This window comes from Eutrigla gurnardus (genome assembly GCF_963514095.1).
Source record: "Eutrigla gurnardus genome assembly, chromosome: 14".
Taxonomy (NCBI): Eukaryota; Metazoa; Chordata; class Actinopteri; order Perciformes; family Triglidae; genus Eutrigla; species Eutrigla gurnardus.
Window position 1 is genome coordinate 9,722,805 of NC_139937.1, and position 19,434 is coordinate 9,742,238.

Genomic DNA, 19,434 nt, shown 5'->3' on the forward strand with positions numbered 1-19,434 from the left:
TTCAGTGGAGGAGTCTTACTTTTTTCAAATCGTGCACATGCACACCATTATGCACATGCACCAGCTTATAGACCGTTCTCTTGATCCTGGGTTAATTTGAAACAGACTCCTCCTCTCGGCCTCTCATGCAGTCACACTCACACACATCTCGTTGCTTTCTTTGTGTCAGACTTTCCCACCTTGCTTTGATTTAAAACGCTGAAGCATAACCTGAGGCTACAAAGGGCTGGGATGGTTTTATTTTGAATTCTCTGTGAAGATTCAACCCCCCTTCCTCTTTTTCCGTCCTCTCATTTCCTTCTACTGCTCGAGAAAAAGCTACTATTTCTTTGTAGGTTACCACTCATTCCTTATTGGCTTTTCTTTCCTGTTCCCTTGTTTGTAGGAAGTATGTATTTGTACGGCGTTCTTGTACCTGCAAATCTAGAAACACCTTTCTCTAGCTCGGAGGGAAGCTTGCACTCTTCTGTTCTGCTACGTTTGATACACTTTCTAATGCTTCACAGATCCAGTACGGGAAGTCTTGTTCACAGAAGAGTATCTCGAGGCGAGAGGAGATCCAAATCAGTTACTGCAAAAATTGGGTCCAGGTTTTCTTCAGGGCTCCTTCGGGGTTGTCTGAGATATGCAAGGCAAAGTAAAAGAAATAGTCAGGGTCTACGTATATATTTTTCATCACTTGTCAGTATGATGCAAATGGTATTGCGTAGATAGTTTGCAATTCTCTAATAAAGTCCAAGAACAAACTATAATCAGTTTGCTTTGGAGTCCAGACCTGTAATAAACTGTTTAATGTTTAAAATCCCTTCCTCTTACTAATGAGATGTTATTTAGTGCTTTTCTCTGAAACGAATATGTAGCCGAATGACAAGTAGCTGGCTCTGAATTAGGACAAACTGGTTTCAGTTGGTATATTAAGATTCCCAGAGCTCAAAAAGGCTATTTAGGAACTATGGAAGAGGAATGACTAAAGAGGAGAAAAGACCTGTCTGTCTGCATCCGTCCATTTGTCTCAGAAGGAGCCAAATGACTCATCTAGAAGGAGCTTAATTCTCTTTCTTCTTTCTAAATATTACTTTTGCCCTTTTCTCTTACATCTGCATCTCTCCCTCCCTCTCTCTCTCTCTCTCCCTCTATCTCTATCTCTCTCCCTCCCTCTCTCTCTCTCTCTCTCTCTCCTCTCCCTCTCTCCCCTCTCCCTCCTCTACACTCTGTTTTCCTCTACCCATTTGGCCAGCGATCTGTTTTCAGAGAGTGAGGTCAGAGACAGTTAGAGCAGGAGGGCCTGCGTCTGTTTCTGTCTCCTAGCTAGACACATTCAGATTAAAGCCTTTAACACCGAGAAACAACCTTTTATGGACTTATATGGGAGCAGGACTCCAGCAGTGGAAATTTCAACGCTTGAATGTTTTAACTATTTTTTCCTCCCCGGATGCTCCGGAGATTTACACGGAATCGTTTGACTTTAAATATTTTTGCCATCTTTGCAGTTTGATGAGTTTATTTTTTCTTTTTACTGCGGCTTTTTAGTTTCTGTAATTCTGTTACATTTTGACAATGATGTGACTCAATAGTTTGACATTGTTTCTTTCAGCTCATTGAGGTTTGTTCTGTCTCGAATCAATCACTCAATCCGATTGCTTTTGTCCTTTTGTTGTCACTTGTTTTTACTCTCCTCTAGGGTTTGGTGGTTTGTTGCTAGCACGATACAATCATTTAAAAGTTATATATTGTCACATATTTTAGTTTTTCAAAACCCTGACCCCTTTATTTATCTTTTTATTTTTTTTTTTGCAGTGAGGAAGTGGCCAGACATGGCTTCACAGTCATTGTGGACATGCGTGGTTCTAAGTGGGACAGCATCAAGCCTCTGCTGAAGATCCTCCAGGAGTCTTTCCCTTCCTGTATCCACGTCGCACTCATCATCAAACCAGACAACTTCTGGCAGAAGCAGCGGACCAACTTCGGCAGCTCCAAGTTTGAATTTGAGGTGAGTGACACTCAATACTTCGAATGCACAAGACTAATGCTTTTAACATATAACCTGGTGTGTAGTGTTATTGTCTCTTCTGAATGTACAGGTTTATGATTCTTTGATTGTTTTCTACAAGAGATGGGGTTATTGGTATTGCTAATTACATTCATATATAATTAGAAACTGTATATTATTAAGACGAATAATGTGTCGTCTATTGCAGTTCTTTGTTTCGCATAGCCATCGGTCTTAATTTATCAGCTCTAATTGAGCTGCTGCTTGGTGACAGTGGCACTGTTCTGTCCCATGTGGGCATGTGGTGGTGGTATATTTAGTCCTGACCCAGTTACCATGGGAACGGGATACTGTATATAGGACATGGTGAAGCATATCATCCCAATAGCAAGGAGTTGTTGATTTTTTTAATGATTTTAAACATGTACTGTGTGTGAGTAGGCACAAGTATGGGGGTAGTGATCCAGATATGCTCTCCTCTACCTCATCAGGCACTGTTGAGTTTTCACAACTGCAGCGCGTTATCCAGCAGGACGAGACAATGTTTTTATTGCGCAGCTCCTTTGCCTCTCACAATGTGTCAGTTTACCGATCCAACTCCGACGTCTCATGTCAGTTTAAAAGAAGCCAAAATGAAAAACCCCTTCCAGCTATTATAGCATCTGTGGCGGGGAGCACTCGAGCGGCAGATCTGACTGTTTTCATTGTGTGTGTGCCTTTCTCCAGCGAACCTCAGCAGTGTTTGTTTTCTCTTCCTGAGAGTTTATAAGTGTGTATTTCTATCTTATTAACGATAACATGAAAGCTGCTTAAAATGCCTGGAATGTTATTTTTTTCTGGTCACCCCGCCAATCTAAACAGCAGACATTCTTTTTGTGAAGCCAGGTGCAACACTAGGAGATATATTGTCAAGTTAATATTTGATTAGTTTGGAGTATTGACATGATGATGACTGTTTTGTTCACTCCATTTACCCCCCTTTTCACTTCTTCTGTCTCTTTATTGTCATATCCGACTTCATCTGCCCCTCAAACAACCCCCACGCCAGACGGTAATGGTCTCCTTAGAGGGTTTATCCAAGATTGTGGACTCATCCCAGCTGACGGCTGACTTTGAAGGCAGCTTAGACTACAACCATGATGAATGGATTGAGGTTTGGACACTTTCTCTTTTGTTCTATTGCTCTTTACAAGTCACACAGAAAGATAGAAAGAAAACAACTCCACTCTTTTACTCAGAGTTGAAGTTGAGTCGTTTTTTGCCATTTTTCAAAAACGCAGTTCACTTTTGCATTTCAAGGTGCGGCTGTCATTTGAGACCTTCGCCAGCGATGCAACGCGGGCACTGGCGCGCCTTGAGGAGCTCCAGGAAACCTTGTCCCAGCGTGATCTCCCGCGGGACCTGGAGGGGGCTCGGCGGCTCATGGAAGAGCACGCATCGCTGAAGAAAAGGGCCACGAAGGCGTCGGTGGAGGAGCTGGATACACAGGGACGAAGGCTACAACAAAGGCTACAGTTACAGACTGCAGGAGGTGGAGGTAGCAGTGAAAGCGGGTACAGCACTCGCAGCGGCGGTGCTAGTGGAGATTCCAACGACCACCATCACGGCTTCCATGCGCATGTGGACGCGCACAACCTCGTGGCGAAGGTGACGGGTTTGTTGGACAAGCTGCACGGGACGCGCCAGAACCTGCAGCAACTGTGGCACATGAGGAAACTGAAGCTGGACCAGTGTTTCCAGCTGCGTCTGTTTGAACAGGATGCAGAGAAGGTCAGAGTGCTATTCCATTGTTGTCCCCAAGCTCATATTGTGCTACATTGTGCTGATATGTTGTCACCTGCCAATGCACAGATTATTCTTGATACATATAGTACAATACATAAGTATTTAGGCGGCATGGGAGCCGATCTGATGCGTGAGTATGCATGTCAGTTTTAGCCAGGTATTTGAAAACATTACAATAATCCAGACATTTAAATCCTCAGAATCAGCTTTCATCCATGCGTGTGATTAACAAGGCGTGGATGTATGTAGTGTTACAAATGAAGTGCATTGGGTTACTGTCGACAGGTTATTATACAATATCATAACAATATGAATCCTTATGATTTCAGCCTAGATGTATTATTTTGAAAGCTTTTTTTGGTAATATTAGAATGAGTTATTTATGTTTTATTCAAATTTTTGGTCGAATATTATCTGAACTGTGCGTGTGTGTGCATGGACACAGATAGGAAATGAATGTGAGTGTGTGTGTACGTGCCTGTATGTGGTCAGTGTCTCAGAGAGTGCGATGCTGCACGTCTGCAGCTGAGTAATGTAACAGTGCAGAGCTGGAGGCGAATGCAGAGGCCTGCTACGGAAAGTGTCAGAGCTGTAATTAAACACAACCTTTTCCATACAGCAAAGATGTAGAGTGAGGAACATAGAAATAACACACACACACACACACACACACACACACACACACACACACACACACACAGAGAGAGAGAGAGCTTGTTGTTTTGCATCTATGGAAGGTTTTGGATTATTATAAACACCAAACAATACACCCATTCATATTATCACTGCTGGATGGAATGATATTTTTGAATTCGTAGTGCATTCTGTAAGACTTTCTGCATTTTCTCTCCCTTTTCCGTGTGCAGATGTTCGACTGGATCATGCACAACAAGGGGCTCTTTCTCAACAGCTACACAGAGATCGGAGGGAACCACCAGCATGCTGTCGAGCTGCAGACCCAGCACAACCACTTTGCTATGAACTGCATGGTAAGCCCTCGCCTTTGTCTCTAACACACGTGAACAGTAAACACACTCAGGCGATGCGGTGGCAAACTATCATCATTACTGTCATTCACGGTAACAAGCTGAGGCCTCCCACCCTGTACAACCACCACACACAGACAAACATGCTCTCTTCCTTTATCCCAAACCGTCCTCTCTGTTGAGCTATGACTCGCCGTAGACTTATACTTTCTGTGCTGCTACTGTCACTCTTACTATTCAGCTGTTTTGTGCCTCGACTCTGCCCCCTCTGCCATGTCTTGTAACAGCGCTGTTCCCATACTTGACCCGTATTACCTCCCTGCCCATCCCAGAGCTGTGTGCTGCCCTCGGCTCCTCAACCATCCCATCCCTCCCGTATCTTACTGCACTCGGTCACATTGCATCGTAATGCTGTACAGTATGATTCCTGTCGAGCAGACATAACTGAGCAACCAAGCTTGAACCCGTTGATGCCTATCAAGAATGTACAGGATGGACTTGTGTCAGCAAATCAATCAGCCCAAAAGAAAATGTCTCAAATCACGGTTATTATATATTATCCACACGTATCTTTATCCAAAAAGCAGCTTCAACAAACTATTTGAGTACAGGAAGAGCTCCTACCCAAACATTTTTTTTATGGTGTTGGTGTGACAATGTGACGCCAACAGGAAAGGGGCCTAAAGGCTCCCACTCACAGTGTCACTGGTGTGAGGACTCACGCAACTAATAACTGAGACAATAGTAGTAGAAAAGACAGATGGAACTGCAGAATAAACACAAATATTCACAATACACTGGAAATACACGCACACACACACACACACACACACACAGTAGGGTACACTCAGAGTGACCACAGCCCCCTCCACCCATTCTTCCACAGGATGCAGCGTTTCCCCTTCCTGTTGCCTGCGTAGCTGAATGGAAATGCATAGTGTCCGTGTGCCTGTGTCCTCTTGTTTCTGTCTTTGTTGCCAGTATTTGTGAAAATGTATGGGAGGAATACACATTCTGGCATTACTGGTTTTAAAAGACGTCTATTGCTGTATCAGCGTTGCTTTCACAATGTTGTATTCGTGATCGTTGCTTTCGGCGTGGACATTCATACGAGACTCAACCTGAGAATAAAGTCTTTCAGTCTTGTGTTTACTCACAGCAACATCAGTGAGAATAAGAGAGGGCCTTTTGTTTGGTGTCTATAATTAGCTGGAAACCTTTCATCAGTGCACTGACCTCTAGAGGGATCATCTTGAAGCTTCTCTGTAATAAGTAAGAACAAAAGAACAAGTGCTCTCTCTCTCTCTCTCTCTCTCTCTCTCTCTCTCTCTCTCTCTCTCTCTCTCAATTCAGTTCATAAGGCTTTATTGGCATGACACTCTCTCTCTCTCTTTAAATCGTCGTCTTTAAGTTGATTATTCAAACCAAACACTATTGGCGACTGTGCTATAATGTGTCATGCACAATACAATAGATGGGGTTATGTTACTGTTATGCCCCCTATGGGAGGCACTTAACAAATGCAGTTTCTTAACCCAGTATATCTATGAGTTTTACTCCACTGCCACTCCAGTGAGGGTGGCTACTGTGTCGGAGTTGTGCCAGGGAGCCGTTCATTGCTTTTGGTGAAAAGAATAGAGAAAAAGTCAAAAATACATCTTCTTGGTTTTGCAAAAACAGGAAACGTAAATGTATTTATCGTAAACTAAGTGTACTTTTTTAAACATTGTGTAACATTTGACTTATATAGGTGCATGCTTGTTAAAAAGCAGACAATAAATGTCAGAGAAGATCATATATCACAAATGTAAATAGTCCCCAAAACATAGAAATAATACACAAAATGATAACATGGGTATGGATATATGATCTGAACGAGTGGTTGTCCCTTCACATTGTCAATGCGTTTCCAGATTGGCTTTCATCCCTGATCATTTCTGCCCTCGGGGAGAGTTACTCGTGCAATTCCAGGACAATGAGATGCTGCCGACTCAATCTTTCAAGAGCCCGCGACCCAGATGGAATAATTCCCCTTTCATTTGCTCATGTGAAGGCAAACAAAAATGCTTATTCCCTCAACTTTTTCATAGGGTATTTTAAAGGCGTGCAAATACGGACTCACACATCGACAAACAAATTAGCTAGTCAATTCCTCACCTCAAGCAACTCAATTTAGTGTGAATAGAAGGTTTGATTATGATATGTACTGGCTGGAGTCCCTGGCAGTTGTTGTTATAATGACTATATTACTGTGTACAGTTATATAATGGCCACAAGATCAGTCATGAATATTAAGTTGTGCTTGTAGGGAAAACAGGGTCATTTCAGCAGCAAATAGTAACACAATGCAACATGATTTTAGCACCCCAAAGTGTTGGTGGATAAAAGGGGGAACCCTGGACACAAGTCCTGAAGGCGTGGAGATTATTTGCTTTGAATTTTATATTTTGTGAGATGGCAGCAGTATAGTAAAGCTATGTGTAGTGAGATAAGAAGTCTATCAGTGAACAGTGACTGTTATTCAAAGCTGTGGTTTCCATTGAGAGAGAGACGGGGGATTCTTGTTTTCTGTAGCCCAGAATGTGTTGTGTACTGTTGGAAAATGGGGAGGAAACGGATAAACAGGAAACCAACCCAGGCACTCCAACATTTAAGGACAAGTCACAAAGTGGAAGAAAATATTAATATTAAAAATACTTTGTTGTAGTGAGAAAAACACAATTTAAAGTTAACGTTTTTCCACCTCTGTACGTCTTTGTCAGGGTGTTTAACAAAAACAGGAGGCCTGAAACTTGAGGTATTTTTTTAGTAGTGTGCATTCTTTGGACACTAACTTTCATTTCATTGCCAGGTTTTTTGATGAACCTATGATATTGGATACATTTTACACTTTGGGAGTTTGGGATGTGGAACTTGGACACTGGGTTTGAAGTAAAAACACGGTGTGTGTGGTAGAACATACATAGTGGTCTGGTTCCAGCCTGGATCCCTATCACCCCTTTTGCGATGTTATGTTCTGCTGTTCTGGAGAGTTGTTGTTCTCTAGTGCGTTTGTAAAGCAAACATTACTGTGGTCATATTTGTTTTCCTACTTTGTAGATGAATTGATCTCTGGGTCAAAACTGTTGCCCTCCGTTTCCTCTTCTCTCTTGTTGTTTTTATCTCTCTCCTTCACTTTCTGCATCGGGTTTGAGTTAGGAATACTTTCTCTATCTTTGCCCTCCCCCTTTCCTCCCAGCAGTTTGGGATTAAGGCTTTACCACCCTGTGTGTTTGAGAAGTCCGGCCCATGTTATTTCATCTAATTCATAATGTCCTACAGATGGCTCGAAGGCCTTCAGGCTTTATTGGTTGCCACTCAGGAATTCAGTTCTTCCTTTCTGCCCCAGTCCCCTACTTCCCTGTGTGTGTGTGTGTGTGTGTGTGTGTGTGTGTGTGTGTGTGTGTGTGTGTGTGTGTGTGTGTGTGTGTTTTCCTTGAGGTCTTTTTGTGCATGTTTCTTTTCCAACAATCACCATGGTTCCCCATGGTATACTACCACATAGGATGTATAATAGCTTACAGATAGTTGTTCTGTTATCTTTAGTTTGTGTCTTTGTAAAAACGTATAATTGGATTACAGCCATTCTACTGTGTGCACCACCGTTCTTTAATACATCAATACTTACCTAGTGCTTTGTACTCGACAGCAGTTTGACTCCCTTGATTTCTCACGTGAGCCCGACTGAGCAGACCACTGTCTCTATCATCCTCGAGCCAACATCAGACTTAATCTAGTGCCTATATGTCCCAGTGCCAGGATTCTCCTGGATTTTTGGACAGTAGGGAATGGCTTTGCTTGGTGTGCATGCAGGACGATATTGAAAACAAAGCAGTGATCCAGTGTCAATAATTCTGATAAAAACTCATAATTTGTCTCTGTCTGAGGGCTGTAGCTGGTGTTCTTCTTTGCCCCCCCGTTGTGATTGAAACAAACAAGCTAAGAGCCATAATAGGCTCCAGGAGCAGTAATTGAATAGAATAATAACAGGCTGTTAACACAGTTGTTAATTAGCGTTTGCTGATCCATGCCTATCTACACAAAACAGCTTGGAGCCCATATATATAAGAAAAACAACTGAAAGATAAGAGGCAAATGAGTTTCTTCTCATTATTCACATCCTCCCAAGTGAATGACTTTTTAATGTATGTGTGTACGTGTGGGAATGGGAGGGGTGTTTTATGCCCAAGGTGAACATATTGACTTTTATTTTGTCTGATATTCATCACTGTGCACATTAATTTGATTGTGACTACTGTATTTAATTGCTTTCTCGAAACACAGCTTGCACCAAGGCACCCGAAATAAAACCATAGCAAAAATCTCTGTTCATTTACCTTTGCTGAATGCCCAAATATTAACATTGTTTATATGAGTCAGTAGAGCCTCAGATGAGGTCTCTTTAGATTCAAACCACAGGAAGTCTAGTTAAATAAATTACATACAGCATTTTATTGAATTAAAACTTTGGTTCGTATTTAAATCTGTGACGTCTCGCTTCTCTCCTTCTCTTGTCTTAAACACAGAATGTGTATGTGAACATCAATCGGATCATGTCGGTAGGGAACCGGCTCCTGGAATCGGGCCACTACGCCTCCCAGCAGATCCAGCAGATCTCAGGACAGCTGGAGCAGGAGTGGAAGGCCTTCGCTGCAGCACTGGATGAACGCAGCACCCTGCTGGAGATGTCAGCCAGCTTCCACCAGAAAGCAGACCAGGTACAGACCCGCAGCTAATAGACGAACCGAAATCCAGCACCGTTCCGATGATGTCACACAGACTGAGATGATAAATAATAAGTGTAATGGAGCATATTAGATCACATATTAGATTACAGAATGTTAGAGGCTGACAGGGTTTTCTGTTATGTGCGGTTACTGAATAATTAAGTAGCTGGTGTAGTAATAATAATGTTTAGCAGTTTAGTATGCAAACCTATACTTAAAAAGTAATATAAAAAGTAGATTTGAAGAGAGAAATAGAAAGAAGGACATGTTTTGGCTCCACTACAATGCACAAGCACTATAGTTGCTTTATCCCTAATAGAGCATTTAACGATCAATACTACTTTCCATTGTTTTGCTTACGGCTGCAGTAACAATGCATTAGTTAGGTGTGGACACCTATTGTTTGCTGAGTGGCCTCCTTTCTCTACAGACTTTAATGCTCAAGACATCCTTGTAGGCTATTGATATTTTGTTGTCAATATTAGGGGACAGAGCAGCATTACAGACATTATATTGTCTGTTTTCGTGACCATCATTTGGGATCATTTTAACCACAAATAATTGTTTAAACCCCCTACATCGCTGTCTGTATTCTATTTTAATCAGTATTCTATCAGTTTTCTACAGAGGTCTTTCTCTTTCTCTTCGTTGAACTTTTCCCTCTTTCCTACTTCAACCTCTCTCGTCCTCTATCCAGGCCAGCCTCCCTGTTTTCCGCCACAAACCTTTGGATGCCAGCCGTTAATGTAGAGCTAGTTTAGCTGTCAGCCAATTAAGGGCTGTTCTAATGCAGAGGCATTGTTTTTCTTTGTTTTCATTGGCTTGTGGTGAAAGTGTTCAATGGCAAACAAAACTGTGGCTGAACTCTGCATACGGATAGCATGTGTTAGACTGTGTTAGTAAAAACATGGGCAGTGTGAGTATACTTGTGGAAAATCATACACACTGCATGATTGGAGATAATACATTTGGTGTCAGTTGTCACGATACAATCAAAGTGGTTTTATTGCTATTTTCATTATCTTGCTGATCAAATAAATGTCAATTTTATAATGTAGACAAAAAAGTCAAGTTGCTGTGGTTTTGCCAAGAGTTACCGCTGCATGGATATAATAGCCTGGTCATGCATAAACAATGGATACTGCATTTTACAAGCCAAACAGTATGCAGTAGTGTGGACTGTCGTATGTTGTACAATATCAGAACGGGTAAATTGATCTATGATGGAATGCTTTATGTATATCTACAATGAATTGTGTTTGTACTCTCCAGTACATGAGTAAAGTGGAGCCATGGTGTAAGGCGTGTGGTGAAGGAGAGCTGCCCTCTGAACTCCAGGATCTGGAAGACACGATCCATCATCACCAGGGACTATATGAGCACATCACAACTGCATACTCTGAGGTCAGTCGACACAAAACACAAACGTATTATGGAGATATTAATGTCACTTCCACAGAACACAGGACATCACTAATAATGATCTAAATCATGTATTAGAATATAAACACATGTGGGGGGGTTTAGCTCAGGAGGTAGAGCGGGTTGGCTGGCAACCGCAAGATTGCCGGTTCGATCCCCGGCTCCTCCTAGCTGAGTGCCTGGTGTCCCTGAGCAAGACACCTCACCCCAATTGCTCCTGACGAGCTGGCTGTCGCCCTGCGTGGTTGACTCCGCCGTCGGTGTGTGAATGTGTGAGTGAATGGGTGAATGTCAGTCATTGTTGTAAAGCGCTTTGGACAAAAGTGCTATATAAATGAGGCCATTTACATGTCTTTAGTACAATATAATGCACACGCTACAATATAAACACATGTCTTTAGTACAATATAATGCAAACGCTACAATATAAACACAATCCATCCATTAGTGTTTCAAATGACATAAAACCAACAATGGAAATGGATGTATGGGGAGAGGGGAAAAAATATATTTTTTTATGTCAAACTACATGTGACCTTTGACAGGTAAGCCAGGATGGGAAGTCTCTTTTGGACAAACTACAGCGACCTTTGACCCCAGGAAGTGCTGATTCGTTGATGGCATCGGCAAACTACTCCAAGGCTGTGCACCACGTCCTTGACATCATCCACGAGGTGCTGCATCACCAGAGGCAGCTGGAGAACATCTGGCAGCATCGCAAAGTCCGCCTGCACCAACGGCTGCAGCTGTGTGTCTTCCAGCAGGATGTACAGCAAGTAAGTGACGAGTTCAGCGGCTACGAGGCCCGCAGCTCTGTGTTGTGCACACATCGACAGACCTGCACACTCACGCATACGCAGCAGTAGAAACTGGAGAAAGTGCTGTCTCATCGCTTCAATTAACTACCCTGCCTGTCTATTAAGTAATGCTAGGCACTACCAGTGTACGCACCTTTCATTCCAAACATCTTTACTGAAATTAATCAACTTATTGAGCTTTTCAAAGGCTTGTCATTATGTGTATTACATTTTGATTCTGAAATTATAGTGTGGTGTTACTAAGATATCGGCTAATATAATCAGCTCCAGCTTCTTCAAAGCCTTTCTCCACTTCCTCCTGGGTTTCCAGAGTGAGACTTTCTGTTCCTCTTGTGACTTAGAAGGCTCTTAGATCAAAACTACCGAGTGGGTGTTTAATGTCATCTCTGCATTTCTACCCTTTGGGCATGAAGTGCTCTCTGCCTCTCTACCCCCTCCCCCCTTCTCTCTCTCTCTCTCTCTCTCTCTCTCTCTCTCTCTCTCTCTCTCTCTCTCTCTCTCTCTCTCTCTCTCTCTCTCTATCTACGCCTTGCTATGTCTCTGGGCTTTTGTCTTTTCCCTCTCCCATCCCCTCTTTCATCACACTTTTCTCTGGGTAATGGTTTCCATGGTGATGCAATTTTCTGTCACATAAAATGTCGAGGGCATTGTGCACATGTTCATACGTGTTTGTCCCATCAAAATATTCTCGCAGAGACCTTGAACGCATCACGAGAATCCCTTTCATTACCCCACGTGGACGCGGTTGAAGTGTGGCCATCTGTTTTATAGATAATACGATAATTACGGGCAAGGATTTATAGCAAATCTCATCCTCAGTGGAAATGTTGTCACTTTGACCTGCTCTGGATTTAATATTAGGCAAAACCTAATTGTCCACACTTGTGATTTAAACATGACAGACTGCAAATGGGGAAAAGGAGTAAAGAAGGGGGGCTTAGCAGAGAGGAAGAAAGGGAGAGAGAGAGAGAGATGGACTTCTGTAATGCTAATGCTACATGAATACAGTCAATTGCACCCCCTACTGCTCCAATATGTATTCCGCATCCTCAGTGTACCATCGTTGTGCATAATGTGCATGCTCTGTATTCACTCGTGTGTTTCAAGGTGCTGGACTGGATAGAAAACCATGGCGAGGCCTTCCTCAGTAAACACACCGGTGTTGGGAAGTCTTTACACCGAGCCAGAGCTCTGCAGAAGAGACATGAAGACTTTGAGGAGGTTGCACAGGTGAATTAGAAACACATCTTCATCTTGTGACATACTTTTTATTCTAGGCATCAAATCCACATTTTAATGAAAAAAAAACACGCATTTCTGAAAAGTATATTCCATTGTGTAAACTTTACATCAAATGTTAAGTAATATATTTTAGAGGACAGAGATGCTTTATAGAATGATAGATTTGACACTGCTTTATTGTCCTCAACAATTGCCCACATTTCGGCACACGTTTTAAATATACTTCGCTGTTAACATTTCAGAACACCTACACCAATGCTGACAAATTGCTGGAGGCAGCAGAGCAGCTCGCCCAGACCGGAGAGTGTGACCCAGAGGAGATTTACCAGGCTGCCCACCAGCTAGAAGATCGCATCCAGGACTTTGTGCGACGTGTCGAGCAGCGTAAAGTCCTGCTGGACATGTCTGTTGCCTTCCACACACATGTCAAAGAGGTGTGTATTTTCTCTTCTGTCCCCTCCTCTACTTAACACATTGATGTGAATCCTCTGTCTCGCCAAAAGCTAAACCTTTTGCTGCTAATACTTTGTGGGCAGGAGCTGAGACGGTAGAGGGCTATTCATTTATTGATAACACTCCAGCTTTACATCTTATGCAGAAATTAGTGTTCAAAGCATTAAATGCTGAAATACATTTTTGTATGTCATTATTATTTTCCAAAATCGCAAACTGTGTTTATTTGTTATTTCAATTTATGCACACCCACAGACACACCCACACACACACACATGCACACAAATAATGCCACTTATATATCTTTGGGATACTGACATTAATTTCTATGGCAACAAAGCGAGCTGGCATGACCAACTATGGAAGCTCCAATGACATCACGCCTGTCAGTGGTCATATCACCACAGTTGACCAACCCCTCATTAATCATTTTAGACCTCTTTCTTTTCGTGCCTAATTAAGGAGAGAACTGATTGTAAATCAACTCACTCTGTTATCAAACAACCGGGGATTATGTTAAGTAACCCAAAGTTATTGAACGTTGTTTTGTGTTTAAGTATGGGAGATATGTACCCCTCCTGGTTTGCATACATTTCCCACAGCAGTAAATTATGTTGAACCAGGCAGTGGTTCACACAGCGACCCTTGCCTCTAGCACAGCCTGTGCTCCGACACATCCAGCCTGTAAAACCTTACAAAAGTGTGAGCAGTGGCTCACTGCAGCACAAATGTCTTACGCTGAAACCCCCTTGAACAGGGCCCATTAAGTGGTCATACTCCTTGTGGGATGAGCCCTTAAACCCTGATGGGGCTGTGAAACCCCTCCAGATATAAGCCAGTGATATGGCCTCCTCAATCCTGTGGGACAGCCTCTGGTAGGACAGCCTTTGTGGGGAGTGCCGAGCTACTCACATACACATGCAGCGGCCGCTCCTGCAATGTGTTAAGCCTTTACTCGTCTGTTGAAGAGAATGGAGGTGGTTGAAACACCTAAAGCCCACTGTAGGACAACAGCAGGGCGACTCCAAAAGCTAAGGCACAAAAGGCTGGTACGGATGCAGGCGGAGCGTTGTGAGTCCTGGAGCAAACTGCAAGCAGAACGAGCAGATGGATAAAGCCTGTAAGTCACTCACCTGGTCTATGCTGAGAGCAAGTTTAAGTAAAATAATAAACTCAATCCCAACCATTTCAATAGGCTCAAATGGCTGTTGAGAGAGGGCGTCCAATACCACCAACGGATACCACAGAAGAACCAGGGGCCCGGAAACAGGAGCCCCTTTCATGAATGAGAAATAAAGGATGCTTCTCCCCAAACCCTACGTGACAGGCTGAGACCACTTACCACTGTAAAGAGAGCGAATGGAGGAGGCCCTTGCACTCTGAGTGTGTCAATGACCCATGCAGGCAGGCCTGCAGCCTTCAGGTTCCAGCTCTCAAGGGCCAAGCCCAGATCACTATGCAGTCTGGGATGTGGTGGTGGATCTCCCTGTAAACTGCACAGGTTCTACTCAACTCAGTTTCTATTGAACCCAAGATCCCTGAGATGATTAGTGGGGTTCAGTGTCCATCATGTCTGCCCAGCTTGGTTCACGGCCGATGTGTGCTGGTTGTGGTTTTTGGTGTTGAAAGGCAAAGGTCCTCACTATTGGATACCACCTCCTTTCTGGGTTAGGGTTAGATGGATGAGATCTTTTCTGGCATTCATGCACAGTGGGAACATGACTGGGGATCAGCCAGCGATGCCTTACCATGTTTAGTGCCCATTCAAGCTATGGGGGTACCTGTCCGAGGTAAACACCCCGCATAACACAGGCCACAGGCGGAATGCAGCCTCTTTGGCGAAATCCAAAAATCAAAGCCAGAAGAGCTGAGGAAGCTTTTGTTTCTTTTTTAAGTGCTTCATATTTATACATCTGCACAAAAATGACCAATAATTTACTTCTCCAGTGCCTTTATAGTGACTGTGAGACTTGTTTTTGTGTGTGTCTCTTTGTGTGTGTGTGTGTGTGTGTGTGTGTGTGTTCCTGCAAGTTGTTATGTTATTGCTATGCAAACATCAGTGCTTTCCCTTCCTTCTGTAGTGGATTTGTGTAACACGAATCTATCTGCGTCCTCATTCACTGCAATAATGACTATCACACACTCATTATTTTTACATTTATTCTGTAAACAAAATAAAGAACATGCATCTACACAGGGCAGGACAGGGAATCTGTCTTTTAGCCGTGGTGCTAATTACTGCACCACTCCCGTAATTCCTCTCCTAAACATCTTTGACTGTCAGAGTCAACCTCTCCGCACTGACATAGTACTCCTGCTCTGCATTTGTTAACACTACATCCTGTTTACACGGACTCATCCAAGGTGTTATTAATGAAGCTAGTCTTTAATGTCCATATGGACTCTTCTCCTTCATCCCATCTGTCAGCTCACTCTGATGCAGGCCGCTGTGTATGCATGAGCCTTGGTGTGTTCATGTGTGTGTGTGTGTGTGTGTGTGTGTGTGTGTGTGTGTGTGTGTGTGTGTGTGTGTGAATGCTTCCACTCTTCTGCCCATCACCACTTCAAGTTCTGTAGAAGCCTTTGGCTGCAGTCCAGCATGTTGAAAGGCACCAGAGAGTTCACGGCGGTGACAGAGGATGAACTACAATGCAAGAGAGGAGATTAATCTGCTCTGATATTCATGAAGTACAAAGATTAAATTACTCCAAAGGCAACCTCTTGGTCATTGCTATAATTGTTAATAATTCAACATGTGTGACTAGTTTACCTACTATAATATTTTGAGTGTATACATGCTACGGTTGAAAACCCATATTCTTCTTCCACTAAACGTTGACAATGCTAGTCTAGCCGAATCTGAAATAAATTGTTTTAATAAAAAAAGACATTTGTGTAGTTGGTTGCCAAACAACAGTGTCCATGTCTATGCAGATGTCAGGTATGATGTAACATACTATATGTGACTAAGTGGGTGATGGTAACGCGGTACCAAAGGCAGGCATGTATTTGAGCAGTCAGTATGGGTGTTGGACTAACCGTGAGTGCCAGGGTCTCTACCCTGCAGCCTGGATGGTGTGCCAGGGCTTTAGTACACTGAGCCAATTTACCCAGATGGTAAATCTGTCACAAAGATGACCATTCACAAAACACCAGCTTTGAGCAGAACTGGTCAGATTTCATTTCCCTCTCCCGTCTTCTGTCCGTCCGTTCTGCAGCTTGTCTATCGATTCCTACATCTGTGTTTAACTCCCAGAGCTCTGTGTATCTGCCCCGCCCCCCTTCAGCATGTGTACTCTGTTCACAACAGGAATGTTTGGTTTGCTTCCTGCTTTTTTTGTCTTTCTTTCGGTGTACACTGCAGTTGCTCTGCGTTCTAACTGACTTGCCGTCCCTGTCAATCCTTGTTAGCTGTGGACGTGGTTAGAGGAGCTTCAGAAGGAGCTGCTGGATGACGTGTACGCAGAGTCTGTGGAAGCGGTGCAGGACCTGATCAAGCGCTTCGGCCAGCAGCAGCAGACCACCCTGCAGGCTACTGTCAATGTCATCAAAGAGGGCGAGGATCTCATTCAACAGCTCAGGTGACAAATATTAATGCTACACTACTATGTCTGCATATGTTTAATATACACTATCTTAACACAAGTTTGGTCCAGAATAGTCAGATTGACAACATCACAGCATTCCTGTATCACAGAAAATAACTTCTTGTACCTCTCCACAGAGACTCGGCCATCTCGAGCAACAAGACCCCCCACAACAGCTCCATGGCCCACATCGAGAGTGTGTTGCAGCAGCTGGATGAGGCCCAGGGCCAGATGGAGGAGCTGTTCCAAGAAAGGAAGATCAAACTGGAGCTCTTCCTGCAGCTCCGCATCTTTGAGAGGGATGCTATCGACGTGAGTAGGCAGGAGTTGAAAGCTGGGTGCATGATGAATAGTTATTTTTTTTTGCTTTATCCTGTGATGTTCAGGCAAAAGTCAGAGTGAACAGAGAAAGAGAGCCACAGAAGTTGACTTTCTTCCTTCGAGGGTTGGAGAGGGTTAAGAGAACAAAAGAGAGGTGGAGGGGATGGTGGATGAAATGTATTGTGAGAAAGAACTAATAGATAAAAGAGATGAAAAACATCAGAGGTTGACCAGTATAAACTTGCATTCAGGAAGAAGGTGGTGGATGAAAGGGTGACGTTGAGATGTAAAGCAGAATGCAAAGGTGTTTATGGTTCTTAAGAAAAAGAAAGACAAAGTGTGGAGGTGAAAATATAATTGAATTGCATGAAAATAGAATTTGACAAGTTGAGAAAAGGGGAGTGACAGATATATATGTACCTATTGCACCATTCTCTTTTGTCTTATTGGCTTAGTAGTTTTTTTGTTTTTTTTTCTTCTTAAATGCAAAAAAGATCACTTCCTTGTTGCAAGGGACACATTGTAAAACCAAAATGACTGTGACTCTGAGCTGTTGGACCGTTTCATATTGAAAGTGGGGTTCAGTCCTGTAGTGAGGATTCCTGCTGGCTTAAAGCTTGATTGAATTCACATCGGTAGTCTCACATGTGGTACATTTAAAAAACAGTGTAGTTCCACTTGATGCATCTCATCTACTGACTCATTCCCATTTTTGTTTCTTCCTCCGCCACCAGAAACTGGCTGCATTGTAACCACTAATTCCTTAACGCCCCACTGTGACAGTGAATGCGTTTCTTGGCTGGTGCTCAGATATCATAATTGCGCATTTGAAGTTTATTTTTCATATTACTCGTAATGTTTAGCATGGCTGTCAAATCTGATTTATTGAACCATACCATGTTTCCACTTTGGAAGAAAAGGCTTTGAGGAAAATATGGCTTTTTATAGTGTAACTACAAAGTAGGTGGAAAGTATGTCTATATATAATATGGTTTTTAATAATAATCGAATCACCAGCGTAATGTGAGAACGGCATTTGATCCCTAACATTTTACCCCCAATGAGTAATTGTTCCACTAGTGCCCCATGACGTTCACATTTGGGTTTTTTGTGAAATGTATCAACAACTGGATGGATTGAAAAATAAGGCTATTCCCATCAGGCTCAACTGTAGTTTGTGTTAATTGCATACTAGCAAATGTGAGCATGCTAACTTGCTAAGCTAAGATGTATCAACAGTTAGGTACAGCCTCTCACGGCTGTAGACCCACGTTTTATGATTGTGGATTCAAATGCGCAACATCTGCAGTTAAATGTTAAAAAACCTGCCAAACCTGATTTAATGGATCTCATTTTTGGCCAGACCGTTAATAATTATTGTTTTTCTAGGCCTGCTGTTGTTAAAATCCATCAACTCCACATTGTGCATGGTGTGGAAGTATATGGTGTTTTATTACATGTCTGCTCGCGTATTAATTCTCCTCCTGTGTGCTGGTGGATGTTGTTGATGGTTGGTTTAAAGTCTTTTGTGTCGGTATTTTAAAGTCCAAAAGAACAGATAAGTCTTGTGTTAGCTCTGCGTGTCGAGTCAGGGAACGGCGAATCTGCTAATTGCTCGCGCCAAACACTGAAATACACCCACCCACACACACACACACACACACACACACACACACACATAAACAAAGGATTGATATGACACAGTGTTCGAGCATGAAGATGGGTGGAGGAGGCATTTGTCTGCCTCCACTCCCTATCCACACACACACACACACACACACACACACACACACACATGCACTGTGACACACCCTCCTGAATGGGGGTGTGTCTTCGAGGTGAGGCGAGGGGTTGAGGTGAGACATTTGCTTGTCTCACAATACTTTCACCTCTGACGATTAGGTGTGTGTCAGTGCACACCACAGTAAAAACAACAACAACAGCAACAACGTGGTCAAAGAGGATACTTGTCTCCTCCATTAGCTTCCACAGAGTTGGTAGCTGAGGGAGATGGTCTTTTTGCACACAGAGGGCATTTTACTCAACTGCAAGAGGAGAGGAAAG

General features: G+C 43.0%; 1 protein-coding gene across 1 annotated transcript in view; it reads left to right on the forward strand.

Annotated features, from left to right (window-relative positions):
* Positions 1-19,434, forward strand: part of triob (trio Rho guanine nucleotide exchange factor b) — a 91,221-nt gene that overhangs the window by 36,313 nt on the left and 35,474 nt on the right. Inside the window, 11 exon segments of the mRNA XM_084026066.1 lie at positions 1,798-1,990; positions 3,039-3,143; positions 3,290-3,760; positions 4,642-4,764; positions 9,327-9,518; positions 10,800-10,931; positions 11,495-11,725; positions 12,875-12,997; positions 13,252-13,443; positions 16,874-17,043; positions 17,187-17,361. Of these exon segments, the coding sequence (XP_083882192.1) occupies positions 1,798-1,990; positions 3,039-3,143; positions 3,290-3,760; positions 4,642-4,764; positions 9,327-9,518; positions 10,800-10,931; positions 11,495-11,725; positions 12,875-12,997; positions 13,252-13,443; positions 16,874-17,043; positions 17,187-17,361 (2,107 nt within the window).